The sequence below is a fragment of the Solanum lycopersicum genome, chromosome 5, assembly GCF_036512215.1.
Source record: "Solanum lycopersicum chromosome 5, SLM_r2.1".
Taxonomy (NCBI): Eukaryota; Viridiplantae; Streptophyta; class Magnoliopsida; order Solanales; family Solanaceae; genus Solanum; species Solanum lycopersicum.
The window spans coordinates 901,477-922,647 of record NC_090804.1 but is presented as its reverse complement, the minus strand read 5'-3'; the positions used below and the strand labels follow the sequence as shown (position 1 = coordinate 922,647).

Here is a 21,171-nt window from a genome sequence, read left to right as displayed (position 1 = left end):
GTGACTTCGCTAATCCACACATCACGTATTGTGTTTTTTATCATCAGACCTAAGCCTCGGATTAATTTATAGTGTAATTTTGAAAGTATGAACATGATTAAACTAAAATCTATTTGCTACATTTGAGGTATGAAATCTTTTGAAGAAAAATGAAAGCTTTTATCCTTTAAATGAATTGATCTTTAATTTTTATCTTTCAAATAGATTACTCTATAATTTTTGCCCTTTACGAATAAAATGGGTACTTAGTGGGACATAAGTTCTTTACAAACTAAGTTATGCTCGAACATCACCTATATATCATAACATGAAAATATAAACTTATGTTACACGGAAAATTATTGATTAAAACAAGGTAGGAACAAAATGAATATTCAAGAGATACAATGTAGTTGTTCATAAACATGTCAACCCAAAAGAACTTTCACTAAGCCCACTAGCAAAGTGTTAGCCCTTTAAAAGATCATCTCATATGTTAAACCTCAGGATCATCATCATTTTTGTCTTGTAAAAATGGAATCTTGTTGTTGTTTGATCTCAAGTTCTTCTCTTTCTTTGTCCATTCTTTACTTTGTCCCCACATTACTGAATAAAATCCAATCACAATGATGATTGATCCCACCAAACTACAAAACAAATAAAAAAAATATTCTGAATCCCAATCTCTTAACTTATATACAGTAGAGACTCGTAAAATATAAAAAAACAAATATAAATAGAAAGTAAATGAACCTTAAACATGTATGATTTACCTTCCCACATGAATAATTTCACCCATAAATATGCTAGCAGCCATAGCAATAACAATGCCTAATGGATGAAACATAACAACAAAGAGAGGTCCTTTTCTCCTCACACACCATGAACCTATACAAACTTGGAATACATTTCCAAATAAACCCTGCATTATTTCAAAGTATAACGCGTCATAAAAACCTTCAAATATCGAACTTATCAAGTTTAAATCATGAATCCGTCTTTCAGATATATTAAACTTATACGTATCGACTTAGTTACCGAGTATACGACGGCCATTAATCTGCTGTGAGGGCTTAAACTCCAAGAATTCAAATCTCTTTCAACAATCAAAGAGAAAACAGCACATAATATTGTAACACAGCAGCTATAAAACAACATTAAAATCAACTCTGCTGGATATTTCTTAAGGACAAATGCCTGCAAACACATGAAACAGAGGAAAAACAGATCATGATTGATGAAAAATAGTTTCCAATTTACGTGATACGGTTGGAATTTCGAGAGTCAATCAAGTTTCTTTCACTAAAATAATTTAAGTTGTTGATTTTGTGATTTATGATACCTAAAGCTTATGTCTGAATTAACGGACAAAGTTTAAACGTTTGAATATCGAAATTCTAACCGTGTCACGTAAAATGAGACAGAGAGACAGTAATTTGTTGACAATTGTAATTACCTGTGAAATGATAAATAGAGAAGCAATTATAGAGCAAATCATAGTGAGTAAACCTCCAATGGCCCAAGCAGAAGGGGTTGTTAATATTGTATTTAAAGGATTAATTCCAAAAACTTGAGGGCCTTTATATAAAGTTGCAACAAATGCACCTATTATTGCTACCAAAGTTCCAATAGTTTTAGCCATTGTGCTCAAACTTTTGTATTCAAAAGTTTCCATCCTGATTTTAAAGAAAAATAAAAAATTAGTGAAGACAAAAGTTGAATATATATTTAGATACAATTTTGACACCTCCTTTCCTTTTTAGTTGTCATATTTTTTCTTTTCGAAATTTAATTTAGCTAACTTTTCAAGCTAAATTCGAAAACATTAAATTTTCAATAACTATATGAAAAGAACTATCAGTTATATTTTTTTAAATTATCTATCAGTATGATGAAAAAGATGCATTTTAAATTGAGTATAACGCATAAAAATGTCCTTTTTAACTTAGCATCGGCATGCATCTATGCTCTCCAACTTTGAATGTGCACAAACGAACACTTAAACTATCCAAAAGTTAAACAAGAACACATATGCGTCCTACGTGACATATCACAAGTAGGAGGAACAATTGCTACATAGAATGCCACATAGGACACGTGTATTCACTTGTTCAACTTTTGCATAGTTTAACAGTTATTTGTGCAACTCAAAGTTGGAGGGTATATATGCCAGTTGAGGCAAGTTAAAGCCTAAAGGGCATATTTATGTACTATACATATCTTCTGATTCTATTAAAAAAAATACTGACAAGTAAAAAAGAAGGAAAGGAATAATATATGTTCAAAAGAAATTAAAGGTGATTTAATATTAAACCTGAGAATGACAGCAAGAATGAAAGTGAATCCTGGACATAATTGCAGTATTGCTGTGGAAAGTAATGGAGAGGAATATTGAAGTCCAAGTAATCCAAGCACTTGCATCAAAAAACTATATAATTGCACTGTTATTAGTCATTTTTTTCTCTAAAATTGATTGCTAAATTGAGCCACGAATTTACATTTACATACCCCAATATGCCAAGCAAGAAAAATCCATAGAGAAAAGTAGGCCAAAGAGGTGGAATAGCTGACCTGCATTTCAGAAAAAAAAAGTATATATACATAAAATATCTAGTTTTACGGTGAGACCAAGAACTCACATGCCTCGTATTTTGCATATGAATTCACTCATATGCTCAAATGGTAAGCATGCTTCACATCCAATTCTAAGAATACGGATTCGAATCATCAAAGAAAGCAGAGTTTATATCACAAAAAATCACTCAACTATAAAAATTTATCTCACAAAGTCATAAACTTTATTTTGTATCAATAAAATCACTTAATTTTATGATTTTTATTTTCTATATGTATGAGTTTCAGTCATACGCAATAGAGACACATTGAAATTGGCTAAAATTTCATAATTTAGTATGTATAAGTTACAGTCTTACACCATATATAGAGACACATTAAAATTGGCTAAAATTTCATATTATTTTGGTCAAGAAAATAATAATTTTATTTTTCAAATTTCAACAATCAAATCCACTCCAGATAAGCTAGTATTTGAACATAAATTTCATATATCAAAAAGAGCACACTTCAATTCATAATTTTTTCAAAAATCAACAAAACTATTTAAAATCATTTTGATTTTTTAAAAAAAATTTAAGTTCAAACCTGAGATAATACGTTAAAAGCAAAAATCAGGTCTTTTCATTATCAACATATAGTTACAAATCAAATCAACTATGATCATTGTTTCTTCCGTCACTCAAATCAAATCAAATCAAATCAAATCATGAATCGACTTACGTACCTATGGAGGAAGAATGAAATTGGAATAAGAAGTAGGGTTGAAAAAGCACTTGAATAGAAAGTGTAAGTGAAAGTAGTCATCCCAGTTGACATAGCCCCTTTAGCTACCACAGCTAATCCAACTTGTGCTAATTGCTGAACAATCATAGCTATAAATGGAACCACTCCACTCATTTCCATCTCTTTTGAATCGAAATTTCTTTTAATCAATTAAAATAAATTTATGAATTTGAAACTTTTTCGATTTTCATATCAAAGATATATTTACAAAGTTGTTCTAAAAACCAATGGACATGTTTGAATTTTTCTGAACGTGAATCTAAATTAATGAGATTCCTCGAAGTAATCAAATTGTATTAAAAGGAACATATATCGATTCATAACAATATTTTAATTGTCTATTTTTAGAACACTAATATATTCTTGATTTGTCTTTTTGTCAGTATTTATTGAAATTAACAATGGATCTACAATATATTTTAAATTTTATTATGATTAGTTTCTTTATTTTACTTATTTCTAACGTACCAGCATGGGTGGTATTCCTTTATTTTAATTTATACTGAATGAACATAGTGGGTGGGTGGTGTTTATCACTTGCACTAATATATTCATTTAAGAAAAAGCTATTGTATTTTTTTTTTTAAATGTGGTTTGTTATATGGATATAAAAATTATTGAGTTTTTAAATTATATAGACATCCTATTGAAACAATAATTGGTTAAATAATATTTTACAATCTACAAAACATAGTTAGGTAGTGTTATTAGAAGTATGTCCAGAGGTCATATTATGCTCAGTTATTTCTCAAGGTTATGATATACTATTTTGTTTCATTTTAGTTTGTCATGTTTTTTTACACGTTTTCCCGAGAAAATTAGTAACTTGGTTAAATGATTTTTATATATTTATTTTTATCGATATAATACATGAGTATAAATTTAAAACACTATCTTTACAACTAACATACAATTATTTCTTTCCTCGAAATGAATTGATTCAGTATTTGTGTTGTTTAATGAAAGATAATAAATATCACATAAAATTAATTGAGGCGCACACGAGCTGACTCAAACACCGTATTTATGCCTCATTTTGCAGCAGAGGGACATTATTTTCAGCAAGTGTTTCTAAGTTGTTCCCCTCATAGTATTTTTCTTGAGTTTTTCCCCACATCACAGCATAAAACCCAATCACTGTGGTCACTGATCCCACCAAACTGCAAACAAATGTCTATATTAGTACACATATCATATCTTAAATGTTTATTTTACCCCTAGATTCATTTCATTTTACGTAACATATCGATAATTTTTTATTGAATATAGAAACTTTTAAAATGATTAGAATATTAATATTAAAACATGCCGTGAAGTTTAACGTATTGAAAACACTCCTGAATGAACTTGGTGTGGTTCATACCGAACTATTAACAGCCTTTAAAAAATCTCTCTACTTGACTAATTGAATATAAAAACACTCTCGATTTGCCTTGAGAAATGATCTCAAACTCTTATAGGAACGTGAGACTTCAAATAAAACGCCGAGAGAAATGTTGAAAACACCTTTAAACTTGTCAAGAATTTAGAGGCATGTTTTACCAATATGACAAGATAAGAAGTTTATTTATTTAAGTTCAATTAGTAAAGTGAAGGAATGTTTTTCAGACAGACAATATTTCAAAGATGAAAACTAATAATTCACACCAAATTTAGAGGTATTTTAAATACTTATCTCAAATTTATAATAGTTAATAATACATACCTTCCTAAGTAGAAAGCATCTCTAAAGCAAAAGGTACCAATGAGGATAGCAAAAACAATGGCAAAGGGCTTAAACATTGAAACAAAGAGAGGATCTGTCTTCTTGAGGCACCATGTTGTCATACAACTCCTAAATGCTATACCAATTATACCCTGAATGAACAAATTCTAATGTAAGTTAATTGTCTTAAATAAAGTATAATTATAATAACATATATCAAATAACAACTTAAAATATTTTGACAATTTTTCTCATAAATCAATACATGTACTTCAAATCAACCCAATCTATTAGATGAATTTGACTTAATATAAGTGAGTCATTAACACATCCAATCATAAAATAACATAGACTAGTCATATTTTCGTGAACTAATTTAACTTTTTTATAGATTCGAGTCAAAAAGAAAATGAATGTGTGTTTAGTTGTTAGTATTACCGAGTAGAGAATAGCAATGAGACGAATGTCTAGATATATGATCCAAGCATTTGTATTTCTCTCCACCACTAGGGATATTAATGTAGATATGATGGTCACAAAGAAGCAATACAAACACACTATCACCATCTCTTCTTGGTATATCTTAAGAATTGAAGCCTAAAAAACAAAAAATTAAAAAAAAAAATATCATAGTTAATTAATCACACACGGCCAAAAGTCATTTTCTGATGTTTCGTTGATAAAATATGCATTTTTAAAAGTCATCAAAAGTCATTTCCTAGTGTTTCGTTGACAAAAATACATTTTTAAAAGTAAAAAATTATTTTCGTCGTACCAAACAGACAGACCTGAATAATGTACCATAGTGAAGTGGACATAGACTCACAAGCAAGTATAACTCCTCCAAGGATCCAATTTTGTTGAGATGAGAAAGTAGAAGTTAAGTGTTGGTTAATGATTGGAGGGCCCTTATAAAATGTCAAAACAAATGCACCTCCAATTGAAACAAATGTCCCAAAGGCTTTGGCATAGCTACTCCAACTTTTCCAATTGATCACTTCCATCCTATATGAAAGTGGCAATAAATCAACATATCTAATTCACTTACTCCATAGAATAATTACAGTGGAACTTACTATAGTTCAATAATTTATTAAAAGTACATGTTGTTAGAAAAATAATAAGAAATACAATTAAAGAAGAATATGGTTTTGAGGCGTGAAGAATCACTTTTTTTAAAGAGATATTGTATAGGGAAAAACACAAGCAATTTCCTTCGGGTTATATAAAACCCTGATATATATACCTTTAGATTTTTCTTAGGCTACTTTTAGAAAATTCTTATTTATAGAACTTAAGAAATGACTTTTCATAATAATCGCGTTTTTTTCCTCAAACATATGTGTGTTTAAACTTGACAAATTAAGCCAAGAGGGAGAAATACCTGAAAGTAATGGCAAGGATGAAAGTAAAACCTGGAATAAGATTGAGCATTGCTGTGGCAAGTGTTGGAGAGCTATAACTTATACCAACATAATCACATATTTGCCCAAAACACCTATTGTTCAACACATCAAACAACCATTCTTCCTTTTAAGAAATTAATTACTACTCTCGTTATTTCAGTATATGTGATGTAGTTTGACTTGACACTGACATAGATAGTTGTATGATTATATTATTTTATTAAGAATAAAATAAACATATTAAAATTAAACAATTTACTGAATATAGAAAATGAGTCATAAATTTGCACAAAAAATACTAATTTTAGTCTTAAAATAGAACAACTTTTTTAACTTAAATAGAACTTATATGATAAGTCATTAAAAAACATTTGATCTACTTAATAGTATTCCTCCCTTTTTTTTTTGGTTATGTATAGTTTTGTAATTTATAATATTTTTTTGTATAGTTTTTGAATATCTGAAATTTTATTTTAAATTTTTTTATTAATGTAATTTAATTTACTTTTCAAAATTAATTAAAATTAACTCTCGAAAAAAAGAAATATAAAAACTAAAAAAGGACGGAGGGAATAATACCAATTACCCATTTAAAGCGAGCATCAAGATTCTCCAAATAGCAGAGAAGGTCAATGGATGACTCCTTGATCTACAAATTAAAAAAAAAAAGAAATAAAAAGGAAAATTAGTCATGGTAAAAGGCTTAGTCCGATCACGTTAAATTCTTGTGTTATTTTTCTTCTTATATATGTTTTGTAAGTGATTATATGTTAATTAATCCACAATCTTTACTCAACAACTTTGATATATTTTTTTATAAGTCCAAAACAATAATGATGTTCCAACAACAATATAGAGCTACAATTTGACTTGAGCAACTATGATCCATGTATTTATATTAAAAAATCACTTAACCTATACTATATATAATTGATCAAGAACTTAATAAGCTATTTTTTAAAAATTTATAATCCTGACTCTGCCTTTACTCCGATCAATAGATGAAGAATTGAAGAATAATGAAGATGAAAGAGAATTAAGAACCTTGTTATAAAGATGAAGATGGAAGGAGGAAAAAGTATGAGAGTAGCAACAGCATTTGAGTAGACAACAATGATGAAGCTACTAAGTCCTTTAGACATGGCTATTTTGCTAATTATCATACTTGTAACTATGGCTATTATTGTAATAACCATTCCTACACTAGGCATCAACATCTGCTTCCATGATGATCCTTTCATTTTTCTTAATTTTGTTGGAGATGATTTAGCAAGATTTTTCCCCACCCTTTTTTGCCTTTTTGTGTATTTTTTATAATCAAGATATTGTTTTAATTAATTATTTTAGCCCCACATTGATAGAACCTTTTTATTTATTTATTGTCAAGTTGAAGTTTGACTATTGGTATTTGCAAATATAGTTTTTTTTTTTTTTGAGAAGTAACTTACTAATGTTATTCACAAAAAATAAAATTATCAAGTGCAATTTATATTAGAAACAACTACTTATATCTTTGTTTTTCCACTTTAAATACTATTCTCTTCGTCCAATAATAGTTGTCCAGTATATTGTTTTGATATGTCTAACAATACTCGTTCACTTTATGAAATCAATGAATAATTTTGCATTTAGTACCTTATTTACCCGTATCATTAGTTATAGTCATTTTTCATTCATATTTTTCAAGACATTGTATTTATTATATTTGAAGAGTGATAAGATAAAATTATCATTTTATTTATAATTTTTAAAAAATGTGTGCAAAATTAATAATTTACTAGTATTATTGAACAGAGGAAGTATTTCTATTCATTTTAATCAAATATTATTCAAGGAGTTAATTAGATAAGAGTTCATAAAACTATATAATAGTGGGAAAAAAATAAAAGAAAATTATTGGTGAGACAGGTGAGTATTTTATATATTCATTTCACTAGAAAATAAAGTAATATGATTAAAATAAGATTGTTGACACAGTTTGGTTTAAGGCTTTAATCATTGATGAGGAAGAAAATTATTGAACTAAACATGCTTAATTAAAGACGAAAGCAATTTGCTAAACCATCAAGGCCTATCTTCTGTGAAGTTATATCGTTATATTTAGAACTCAAAATTGATATTAAACATAATTCTTTTTTATGTCAAAAATAATTTTTTTAATGTTATATTTTTATTAGTTTATGTGTCAAAAATGATTTTCTTTTTCTAATTTGATATTATCACATATACTCATATAATATCTCATTTCATTGTAACTGTAAATAATAATAACATATCGAATATCTGTAATCATTCAAATAAAATTGAAGGGAATGATATGTACGCATTCGCTTACCAGTTACACTAATCTCTTAGAAATAAAAATAAATACGATTTAAATATAAAAAAAACACTCATGCATTATTATCACTTTGCCTATGTAGTAGAGATACTCTTGTAGAATCCTTGGTTATGTCTTCAACACACATTTCCTCTTTAGATTTTCCCCACATCACACTATAGAACCCCAAAGCTATGATCATTCCACCAATTATACTGCAAAAAAAAAAAATTAAAAATAATCATAGAGAAATTAGCCATTTTATAATTAATTAAAGATTAAAAGAAGGAATGGAGTAATTAATTTAATTACTAACTTTCCAACATGAAGAACATCACCAAGAAAAATGACCCCCATTATGACTGCAACTATCATTCCAAGTGGCTTTATCATTACAACAAAAACAGGTCCTTTCTTCTTCAATGCCCAAATAAAAACTAAACTTCTAAGAACAATCATCAAAATTGCCTGCAATTAAAAAAAAGGTAAAAAACTTACATAAATCTCACTAGTTTAGGAGGTGATTACTTACACACACCTTAGCTTGTAATATTACGTATCATATCAGATTTTGGTGTATTCAAATACGTTGAGATATGTCTCGTTACATGCATTTTGAGATACATGAAATCAAAATTATGTGTAATACAATAATATATGATAATGAAGTATGTCTAGTTATAATTTTTTCAAAAAAATATGATTAGTGGCTAACTGTGTCAACTTTCACCTCGCTGGCAAGAGTTTGATTGCTTATCATATAGTTATTTCCTTTTCTCCAACCCTGATATTCTTGTAACACTCGATATTTCATATATCTATGTTAATCTAACTATATTAATAAATATCAAACGCGAATAAATTAAATTATTTTGTTGTATACTTACAGCATAACAAACAGTAATCAACTCTAAATCTGGTTTAAGTCTCCAAGAACTCAAATTTTGTTCAGCAATTAATCCAACCACACCTGAAATAATTGTTACTAATCCACAAGTAACTGTGGTCACCACAAATTCTTCTGGATAATCATTTATAGTCCATGCCTGATCATACAATAAAACAATATAATTTCAGCGCGAATATTTTTATTAGCTTAATTATATTTTCAACGAATACTATATATATATATATATATACCTGGACTATGTACAAGATTGCAAGTAGCAAATTAGCAGTAGCAAGGAGAAATCCTCCAAGGATCCAATTTGATTTTGTACTGATTTGAAGTTGATGAAAATTATTAAGGGGTGTAATTGATTGATTTGAAAAAATTGGAGGGCCTATATAAAAAGTCATAAGCAATGCCCCAATTATTAATATTATTGTCCCAATAAACTTTGCCAGGCTGCTTTTCAACTTTAATCCCAACTTTTCCATCCTGTTAAAAAAATCAAAGCAATATATCATCATAGAAGAATATAGCATATATATACAAAAAGAAAAAGGTTAGAGAATTTTCCATTTTAGTTACTTGCATTGACAAATATATTGTTAGTTTGTAACAAACAGGAAAATAACGTGATTTTAGGTAATTTATTGAAATTTTATTAATATATGAGTTGATTATTTAGATACTCGCTAATTTGAAATATTATGAATTTTCTTATCAGATTTTGATGTGTTTAAATTTGCATGTATCTAAGATATATAGATAAATCTCGCTCATCTCCCTTGCCTTCATCCCATCTCGCTCGGTACTCTCTTGTCCTACTCACATATTTGGTATCTCAAATACATGTGTATATGGTGTGATTCACATGTATTTGAGATACATAAACAAATCTCACTCATCTTCCTCCCATCTCGCTTGTCACTCTCCTATTCTACTCACATATTTCGTAATCCAAATACGTGTGAATCACACTAAATACATGTGTATCTAGTGCATGTGATTCACATGTATCTGAATTACGTAGACAAATCTTATTCACTTTCCTCTTATTTTCGTTTGCTTCTCTCTCTGTTTCAATATATATGATAATAAAAAATATGTATATAAATGTATTTGACTTGAAATTTGATACATCGAAAAGAATCAAACTAATAATAAATAAGATTATGCTAATAATATGTATAACTTACCCTGCAATTACAGCAATTAGGAAAGTAAAAGCTGGAATAACATCTGTCATTGCTGAGGCCAGAATTGGATTACTATACCCTATCCCAAAGTACCACAATATTTGGACTGAGCAGCTAAAAAAAAAATTAAATCCATAATTATAAAGTGTAATAACCAACAATAACATGAAAAAAAATAATTAAAAAATTAATAATTCCATGATCAAGTACCTGAGAAAAGCAATAAGAATCATCCTAGAGAATATAGAAAAATTGAGTTTTCTGCAAGGCCTCATTCTGTTGTACAAAAATGTTATTAAAATTACAAACCAAAATAAATTCATAGTCGAAGTCAGGATTCAAATCTTATAACGAGTTTTGAATTCTAATCTTTTCTGTAATACAAATCAATGAACTTTTAATAGAAGTACAAAATTTAAATCGAAACTACTGAATTCGATTGATCTAATAATAAATAATGAATACTCTAGGTAACTTCATCCTTGATTATAATAAAATTATACCTAACTAGTATTTTACTATAGATTTTGAAAATTTATTGTTTGACTATGAAGTTTGATCAATTTTTAATTCTGACCATCAAATCTTTTAACAAAACTTCAAATCAAATGTTATCCAAGTAAAACTTTGATTTTTTAAATTTCAAATTTCAACTTTAAAATCTATCACAGTTAAATCAAATCATAATAGATTGTGGAGAAACTAATTACCTATGATATATGAAAGTAGAAGGTACAAGGAAGAACAAAGCCAATGCATTGGCATAGAAAATGAAGACAAAATTGCTCATTCCTCTAGTAGTAGCAGCTTTATTGAGTGTGTTTAAACCAACTTCTATGCATTCTATTATAACCAAAATTGTTATTATCACCACATTTGAGCTCCACATTTTTTCCTTGAACTAAAAAAGAATTGTACAAAATAATTAATTACTTGGAAAGACCCCCAATATTTATGTATATATAGCTTTTAAGAGAATCATATTGTGTGAATCTAACCTCCCACCTACCCCACAATACAGGGGCAATTTTGTCCAAACTTTGTATTTACATTGTAACGTATCATATATTCAATGTAATCTCACAAATCATATTTAGTGTAGGAAAATACTATCTTTATGAATAGAAAAATCGATACTATATATTCTTGCACGTCTGAAGAATTTTTTTTTTGTATATACATGAAAAAAATATCAGAATATTTAATCATAACAAAACTGATTGAAATATTAAACCAATTTAGGAGTATTTATTAATTTCAAATTCTAGATGGTCTTGATTGATAATATTGGTGCTCTATCACTCAATCGAACATACTTGTGGACTATTGAGTTATTTTTTTTAAAAAAATAAAATATGCACATTGCCTATGTCATTTTATTTGATGATATTTAATTAGATGATATGGAGTTGGCCAAAGAAAAGAGTTTTAAAAAAATTAACACATTTTAAAAGTGACCAGTAAAGTTATCATATTAAAAATACTTTTACGATTATAAGAACATTTTATTAAAATAAAACCAAAAATATAAAGTTAAAAGAGGTTTTTATATAGTACTCCATATGTATTTGAGTGGTATCAAATGATACGGAAAATTATATTGTGTATATATACATAGTTAGGTCAAAATATTCTTTTATGCATATATATTAGTGAAAATTCTGACTTCATCATTGACCCTATGATCATAACTTTATTGTTGTTCTTTCTAAAAAATAATTGAGAATACAAAAAAAATCAAAATAGGAGATTATTACAAGATGAGAAACTGAATCTTTATCAACAAAATCAAAATTCAAATACTTAATCAATTAAGTTACTAAAATTCTCCGTGTATATGTAAGTGCATATGATACCATATCCCACTAAATAAGTACCTAGATAAAATTCGATATCATTGTTTGCCTTTTGCCCTTTCAAAAATTGTTTAAAGAATCCTCATTATTTTTATTAAAAATAATAATAATAATTTAAGCCCTTCCTAATATCACGCACTAAACGGGAATGTCACAGTTTTTTGGTTTATTCTAATTAAAAAAACTTTAGTTGGCTAAATTATTCTTTTATGGTATTTTGAAATGTATTGCATGTGTGAGAATATCACTAAAATAAAATATTGGCTTGTTCAGTCAAATTAAGCTATCGGATATCAATTATAATAATATGTTCAGAACGTGTAGTTATTTGTATTACCTAATCTATTAGGTCAATTTAGACCTTATATATAAATCTAATTTTCGAATCGATTAAATTAGATGAATCAAGATGAATTGAGTAAATAAAATAAGTGGATCATCAACATATTCAAATCCAAGAGAATTGGGTGAATCATAATTTTACGAACGGATTTTATCACCCACTAATTGATGGTTATTTTCAAATAAAGAAGCCGTAAGAATAAATTTTGCAAGTATAAGACATACATATAAAAGAATTATGTAGATAAAACTTAAACTTATTGAAGTTCCTCACATATTAAAAAAACTTTTACCTAATATTTTTTTAATTTTCTAATTAATATTTTCGAATTCCATCACTAGAAAAGGGCAAGATTATGAAAAGGAGATTATACTAGTCATTTTTTCCGCATCTCAACAACATAAAACACTTCTATAGGTAAATAAAAAAAAATATCACTTTTTAGGATTTTGAAATTTAAATAATATCTTATCAATAATTATAATTTATTGTATTTTTTAAGATAATTTTCAAATATGTAAAAAAAAAATTAAATAAATTAAAGATACATATACAAATTAACTGTGAAAATTAAACTGTTTAACTTTTGAATTCAAACTATACAACATAAAGAAAATATTAAACTATGTTTAAAAAATTCTTTTTAAAAAAAAATTAGCTATAAGTAGCGTGTATTCAAAGCAACAAGTTGAAATAGACTTAAAGAGCCTATTTGAGTTGGTTTTAAAATTGATCAAATTTATTTTTAAGCTTTTGAGAGTGTTTAACAAAGTTAAAAATAACTTAAAAATTTAAAAATAGATAATTCCTACTTTTCATTTTTAACTTAGGAAAATTACTACTAAAATATAACTTTCAACAAAATTATTTTCTTTAAAAAAAATTAAACCAATCTGCCTATTATTAAGTTTTAGTATTATTTTTTTTTATTGAATGAGAATATCACATACATTAAGTAGAATTATTTAACTTAATCATTAATTAGAAAACTAATTCTAACCCGTAGATATCGTATCACCTACAAAAACTCATAACCATATTATTATTAGTGGTTGTTTTTGTTTCAAAGAGTCTATAATTCCGTTCTAATTCTGTATTTATAACCAAATCGTACCAATAGTATTATTGCATTTACTGCTAAACAACACTATACTAGTAAATAAGAATATTCAAATTCCTAAAGTTTTGTTTCGTTTAATTATTTGTTATAACCATTATGGGCAAAGTCAAGATCGGAATCAATGGTGATTTTTTATTTCATATTGTTATCTGGATTTGTTAATGTCAATATTTTTTTAATTTTTTTTTTTTTGTATACATAGGTTTTGGAAGAATTGGTAGATTGGTGGCTAGAGTGGCATTACAGAGTGATGACATTGAACTTGTTGCTGTCAATGACCCCTTCATCACTACTGAATACATGGTTACTTCAATTTCCTTTTTAACTCTATTGTATTTATAATTATCTGGTGTTTGAAATTTACTGATCAGACTAATCCTTTATATTGATTCATTGTTCATCCTATTATTTATAAAGTTTAGTTGTCATGACTAGGCAATGTTCCATATTTATCACCATCTAGAGGGTCGGAAGTAGGTTCAATTAAACCCCTTATTTTCAACATAAACCAGAGATGTATATATATAAAAAATAGTATAAAAATCATGAGAAGTAATTATTAATATCAAATTTTGAGATATATTTTAAAAGAACTTATGTATTTAAATTCATGACGTTTAAATATTGGATCGGCCTCTAGTGTGATTTGTACACCCTTTCCTTGCAATGAACGTTCCATATTCTTAGATCCATACTAACAGAATCATGAATTTTATATCACGTTTACAGTATTATTGCATCTAGTCTATAAAAAATAATCTCTTATAACCACTTACAAATTGAATTTAAGAAAATGATCTTTATTGATTAGTCGCGTCAAGTGTGGTATATATAGTTCCTATATTGATCGATCTCATTGTTTCATGTGCAAGAGTTTTGTTTGTAGACTTAAACTATACTATTATATAGCAATTTCATGTTTCTCATTCGATAGGAGAATGTGGATCTCTTCTTAGTAAGGACAACCTGAGATATATATCTCGCGCTCATTGAGTCTGATTTGAATTTCGTGTTTCATAGACCTATATGTTCAAATATGATACCGTTCATGGCCAATGGAAGAAACACGAGCTTAAAGTTAAGGATGACAAAACTCTTCTCTTTGGCGATAAACCTGTCAAAGTATTTGGTGCTAGGTAACTACATGCATTTCCAACATTATTTGAACATTCGCGTTCTTCTTCCTTTTGTTCTTACCTTTATTGGTGTAACAAACAGAAACCCCGAAGAAATTCCATGGGGTGAGGCTGGAGCAGACTATGTCGTTGAGTCCACTGGTGTTTTCACTGATAAAGACAAAGCTGCCGCTCACTTGAAGGTATTCATACTTCATTTTCATATGTTACAATGTACTAACGCGTATAATTTTATGATGTTCCATTCTATTATTTTTCGTTAGGGTGGTGCAAAGAGAGTTGTTATTTCAGCCCCTAGCAAGGACGCGCCCATGTTTGTTATGGGCGTAAATGAGAAGGAATACAAAGCAGATATCAACATTGTGTCTAACGCTAGTTGCACTACTAACTGTCTTGCTCCATTGGCTAAGGTTGTTTTTTTAACTCTGTTTGATATTGAATCTTGTCATTTTAGTTGAAATCCAGCGTTAATCGTATCCAATTTGAATTATCACAGGTTATCAATGACAAATTTGGTATCGTTGAGGGACTTATGACCACGGTCCATTCTATTACTGGTAAGCTAAGGTCCTGATGTTCCTAGTTATGTTTCATCTGTTTTAACCTTATTGATCGAGAATACGTTATATAGCAACACAAAAGACAGTTGATGGTCCTTCGATGAAAGACTGGAGAGGTGGACGTGCTGCTGCTCATAACATCATCCCTAGTAGTACCGGAGCTGCCAAGGTATCAACAACCTGTTATTCCCAAATCTATTTTTTGGATTTTTCATATCATCTGTTAACGCGATCTAAGCTCCAAAAGGCGTTAGTATAATTTCCTCTGTTTCTTATGTTTCTATATACTTGATAATGTAGGCTGTTGGCAAAGTTCTACCAGCATTGAATGGGAAGTTAACTGGTATGGCTTTTCGCGTTCCAACTGTTGATGTTTCAGTGGTTGATCTAACCGCGAGGATTCAGAAATCAGCTACCTATGATGAGATCAAAGCAGCTCTCAAGTACGAATACTGTTGAGATTTCGCTTATTGAAGAGATTTTTTAAGTTAGATTTACTCTGTGTGAACAGTTTTTATCCTTGTACAGGGCTGAGTCTCAGGGAAACATGAAGGGGATTCTTGGCTACACCGAAGATGATGTAGTTTCATCTGATTTCATCGGTGATTGCAGGTGAGAATCATAATTGACGTCTAATAGACATAGATAAACACAATGGGTTCAATTGAACTCACTGTGTGTAGCTCTAGCTCGGACAAAGAGCAGAACACTCTGGATTCTGGATTCGTCTCTGTTTAACATTTTGATATGTTGTTTGTGTTAGGTCAAGCATCTTTGATGCCAAGGCTGGTATTGCTCTCAATGGGAACTTTGTTAAGGTTGTCTCGTGGTATGACAACGAATGGGGATACAGGTAAAACTTTTATCGAACTATCTACACATGAAAAACAAATCTAAAATGTATATAAGATAACTCATTTTGAATACTGACTCTAGCTTCTGAATTCGTCTACTAGCATTATAATATCGATCTAACAACATAGTATATATTTTTTGTGGTTGCAGTAACCGTGTTATCGACTTGATTCGTCACATGTCAACTGTTGTATAAACAGTTAAACTTTCTATGAATGGTTAGAGTTCAGCAAAGAAGCATTGAAGAATCAGTGCATTATATCCCCTTTTGTTATTTTTTGAGTTTTATTAGTAAGCTTCTGAGAATTTTTCATGAGGATTTTTTTTTATATATATATTATAGTTCAGTAGAAACAATAAATAAGACGAAATGAGTGAATTCTACTCATATTTTTTTGTTAGAAAGGTGCAATTTTGGTACACTAAGATATATTCTTTTGTGTAAATCGAATTTTCAATTGACAATTTCTCATTTTCATCTTCGCAACACATCTAACCAGCTCGCATGGTTCATCGATGAAATCGAATGGGAACTTTGTTAAGATTTTTCATACAACATTATACAAAATTTGATACATCTTTTCAATGTGGGCTCATCACAAGATATATATACACCGGATATATGTATCAAGTGTGATTCACATATATTTGGGATATTAGATACATAGAATAGCAGTGAGCGAGATGGGAAGGAGGTGACCAAGATTTATTATGTTCCCAAATATGTAACTTCACTTTGATATAATGTATCTATAGCAAATTACACCTAATTTTGGTCCCATGTATCGAGATACGTATATCTAGAGGTAGTTGCACATATCTGGATATATCAAAATATGATAAAATACATAATATTGCAAAGTAAAGTCTATCTAAATAATTAGCTCCTAAACTAATAAAATTTATATAAATTTTCGTAAAAAATGAAATATAATTAAAATAGCCCAACTCAAAAATAGAAACCAAACTTAATGGGCCAATTTTAAGTGCTCGATATAGATAAATATATATATTCTTCACCATGTGATTATAAGATACTTATGATCTTATAATTATTAAATTTTACAAATATAGATGGTTTGTTAGATTTCAATTGCAATGTCCTAATATATTTATTAACCAAAAAAACAACTTTCTGCATAACTGAAAAGTCGATATTCCTTAATAATTTTTTTATTAAAAAAGAAATTTGTTTTATAATTTTGAATGTGAAAAGGTACAAAAATACCTTCGAAAATCCACCAGAAATAATTACACGGTTAAATTAAGGGGGGGAAAAAATAGGGGACATGTAAAATTCCACCAACTTGCTGCTCCACTCTTACTTAAAAAGTATTTTTCCTTTCCCATATTTATTATTATTTTTACATATTTAAAAAAAATACGAAGTTAGTTCAACTTTTCTTCTTTAGGACTAACAAAAGAAAATTTTCGTAAATAATTGTTATTTCTATTAATATACAACAAAAATAATAATAGTACAATGTATTCGGTGTAGTCTCTAACAAAGTGATATCTACAGATAATAACAGAGTCAAGATTTTACTAAGAGAGTTTGAAATATGAAAAGTTAGCACACATAGAGGAAAAGGGAGTCTAATATGTACTATAGATACGTGTAAGATTTATTTAAGCATACATAAATATTATAATTTTTCGCTGAAGAGAATCTTGATGAACCCCTTTAGCCGTTAGCTCCACCCTGGTCTAGGAATAATTGCAGAGTGTTCGCACTGCACGTCTATTTTATCTCTACAATAAAAAATAAAAAAATTATTTTCGATAAACAGACTGATTATAATAATTGGGGTTTGAGGGGGGGTGGGGGGTGGGGGAGATACATGAGGGAAGATCCACCACTCTTTTTGGAGGGGTCCTTGTTAAGCATATAAGCAAAAGAAGAGACAGAGAGAGACTAGTCGAAGTCATCCATTGGCTTCATTTTCCTTCTTAGAGTTATTGTTTACGACGGTTTTAAATATACACGATAAAGTAATTAGTATATATATATATATATATATGATAAATGTAGTTATATTTTTATTTATATAAAAAATAGTCAAAAGTCATAGAAAATATACCGTGAATATATATTATGATACACTAAAAATTTTTAATATAGCGCATATATATATATAAATTATATACACTGACTATACATTATAATATACTCAAAAAGTTAAATATAGCTTACATGTATATTAGCTATAAACCGACTAATTATTGGCTATATATTATGATACATTCAATAAGTTTGGATATAAATTATGCAAGTTGATCTAGATTATCCTAACTATTTGTTTATATTCGCAAGCGAAATAATACAAATGAACAAAAATATACAATTGTAATTTTTATATCAGATAAAATTATAGCTACAAAACACAATTATAGAAACTATAGTTATAAAGTCGTATTATTAAAAAAATACATAAAAGAACCCCCGAACTTGGTCGAATAGGGGGTGTTTTAATCACATCAAAGATGTTAATGGGAGTATTTAAACGCCCGTGTAGTTTAAGTACTAAAGTAAGTTATCAAACCAAGTTAAAGTTTCTTTTTTTATGTATTTTCTCGTATTATTACTATTATATTTGTTATTTCTAGAATTTTCTTTTTTAAAAAAAAGAACTACGAAGAGAAAAAAAGAAAAAGGAACAAAAAGGACCTCAAAAACTTTTCTATAACCTATTTATCATAAATCAAGATTTTCGACTACTTTAACATACAGTACAATTATGTATCTAATATAATATAGGGAAAATTATATATAATAGCAAACTAATAACCTAAAATAAATGGAATAGCTAGGGTTTGATTTAATTGTGCTCCATAGCAAACGTTAGCTAAAATTTGCCAGCGTCTCTCTCCCAAAAATCTCGCTCGCCACTCTCCATTCTCGCTCGCCTCTCTTGCTTTATACACAGAAGTGTATAATTCTGTCTCTGTTTTGTATAAAGCGAGAGAAAATTGTATATACACATGCAAAAATGTATATCTTCGTGTTATACACTTAATTATACAATTTACAAACATTTTACTTCAAATATTACAGAGAAAAAGGCCAACGAATTATACAATTGCAATGAAATGCAATTTTCTCTAGCTTTATACAACAGAAGTGTATATATTGTGTTTTTGTTTTTGTATAAAGCGAGAAAAACATATATCTTCTTGCTATACACTTATAATTATGCAATATACATACATTTTAATTCGATTCAACTGTATGCAAAAGCAAATTATACAATTGCAGCGAAATAGGCCATCGAATTATACAATTGTATATGTATAGTGAATTATACAGTTTTATGTTTGCTATGGAGCGCACTTATGCAAACTTTGCTATAGCATACAAATATGAATTTTTTATTTGCTATATGTGAGAGTTGTCTTATAATATATAGCCTGCATTTTTTTTTATCTCAATCACGAACAAATGTGTACTAGCTACACCATTTTTACCTTGTAATGTTATTATACTACTTTACTATATCATAACTTATTAATTTAAATATTTATGCTGCTTATGTGTCCCATGCCTCAAATTTATTCGGGAGTAAAACTTTAGAATTATAGTATTTGAGTTTGGATTTGGTATGAGATGTTAGTACCATTTGATATTTTCAGAATATCAAATTATTTATTTAATGAAGGTCATATATCAATATATACAATATTTTTATGCAATGTCAAATTTTTTAATATTAAATTTAATTATAAAATATTAATTGTTCAACTAAAAATGTATTGAGTTGTTTTTTAAAAACCATTCTATTATCCCTCGACTAATATTGATTTTTTTTAATCATATCATTCTTAACGTTAGTAAGAAAAAGTACATGATATTATGTTCAACGTATGTATATTCTCAGTTAAGATGCATATAAACTGACTCAATCACCATTTTAATCAAAAAAAAAAAAAAAGTTAGAAACAAATGATAAATTCGAACTTTATTTATATATATATTTAAAGGTTAGTCATACACATATTCCACACCAAAAAAGCTAAGTTTCGATATGTGCATGCATTTGGAATTATCTTTTTACATATTGTTAGTTATCCAAATTGTGATATATAACTAACAATGTTTGAACAGACTCAAGGTCTAAAGAAATGTTAGGAGTGGAACTAATGGGCCACTACAAATGGATCACTTTTGAATATATGGCCTAACTCTAACCACCTCACATAAAATTATCTTACGAGAAAAATAACACAAATTTCATTAGTTTGGAAATATATTTTTCTTTATCTGTGTTTCCAATGTCATGAATCTTATTAGAATTTAAACTTTATACACATATATTCGGCATGTCCATATACTTGTATCTCAAATATATATGATCAAATTAAGTTAGTTTGTTTTAGATATACTATATCCAAGTAGTTCATATGTATCTAACTCTCTCACTCGCGTGTCTTCTATCTCATTCACTACTC

At 28.3% G+C, this 21,171-nt stretch overlaps 4 protein-coding genes across 6 annotated transcripts; 1 reads left to right on the top strand and 3 right to left on the bottom strand.

Annotated features, from left to right (window-relative positions):
• Positions 1–276: 276 nt before the first annotated feature.
• Positions 277–3,812, bottom strand: LOC112941523 (WAT1-related protein At5g40240-like). Its single transcript, XM_026031014.2, has 7 exons — positions 3,281–3,812; positions 2,488–2,550; positions 2,294–2,407; positions 1,436–1,655; positions 1,018–1,176; positions 753–901; positions 277–626 (listed from the first exon to the last, which is right to left on the bottom strand). The coding sequence occupies exons 1-7, from the start codon at positions 3,457–3,459 to the stop codon at positions 476–478; spliced, it is 1,035 nt and encodes a 344-aa protein (XP_025886799.1). The 5' UTR covers positions 3,460–3,812; the 3' UTR covers positions 277–475.
• Positions 3,813–4,161: 349 nt separating this feature from the next.
• On the bottom strand, positions 4,162–7,764 carry LOC101249918 (WAT1-related protein At3g28050-like). Of its 3 annotated transcripts, none has more exons than XM_004239306.5 (7): positions 7,495–7,764; positions 7,037–7,099; positions 6,429–6,542; positions 5,833–6,049; positions 5,483–5,641; positions 5,045–5,196; positions 4,162–4,499 (listed from the first exon to the last, which is right to left on the bottom strand). In XM_004239306.5, exons 1-7 carry the CDS (start codon positions 7,689–7,691, stop codon positions 4,364–4,366), a joined length of 1,038 nt encoding a protein of 345 aa, XP_004239354.1. In that variant the 5' UTR covers positions 7,692–7,764; the 3' UTR covers positions 4,162–4,363. The 3 variants fall into 3 exon arrangements, with proteins under 3 accessions (XP_004239354.1, XP_010320601.1, XP_010320599.1); XM_010322299.4 differs by having other exon boundaries at positions 7,030–7,099; positions 7,495–7,756; XM_010322297.4 differs by lacking the exon at positions 6,429–6,542.
• A 959-nt stretch (positions 7,765–8,723) lies between these two features.
• On the bottom strand, positions 8,724–11,803 carry LOC101257766 (WAT1-related protein At3g28050). The gene is made up of 7 exons (XM_004238639.4): positions 11,566–11,803; positions 11,066–11,131; positions 10,856–10,969; positions 9,911–10,151; positions 9,658–9,816; positions 9,087–9,238; positions 8,724–8,985 (listed from the first exon to the last, which is right to left on the bottom strand). Exons 1-7 carry the CDS (start codon positions 11,742–11,744, stop codon positions 8,844–8,846), a joined length of 1,053 nt encoding a protein of 350 aa, XP_004238687.1. The 5' UTR covers positions 11,745–11,803; the 3' UTR covers positions 8,724–8,843.
• Positions 11,804–14,149: 2,346 nt separating this feature from the next.
• LOC101249641 (glyceraldehyde-3-phosphate dehydrogenase, cytosolic) lies at positions 14,150–17,207 on the top strand. The gene is made up of 11 exons (XM_004239305.5): positions 14,150–14,298; positions 14,377–14,477; positions 15,195–15,310; positions 15,393–15,492; positions 15,574–15,720; positions 15,807–15,867; positions 15,942–16,039; positions 16,171–16,313; positions 16,399–16,482; positions 16,634–16,723; positions 16,876–17,207. Exons 1-11 carry the CDS (start codon positions 14,271–14,273, stop codon positions 16,919–16,921), a joined length of 1,014 nt encoding a protein of 337 aa, XP_004239353.1. The 5' UTR covers positions 14,150–14,270; the 3' UTR covers positions 16,922–17,207.
• Positions 17,208–21,171: the final 3,964 nt, after the last annotated feature.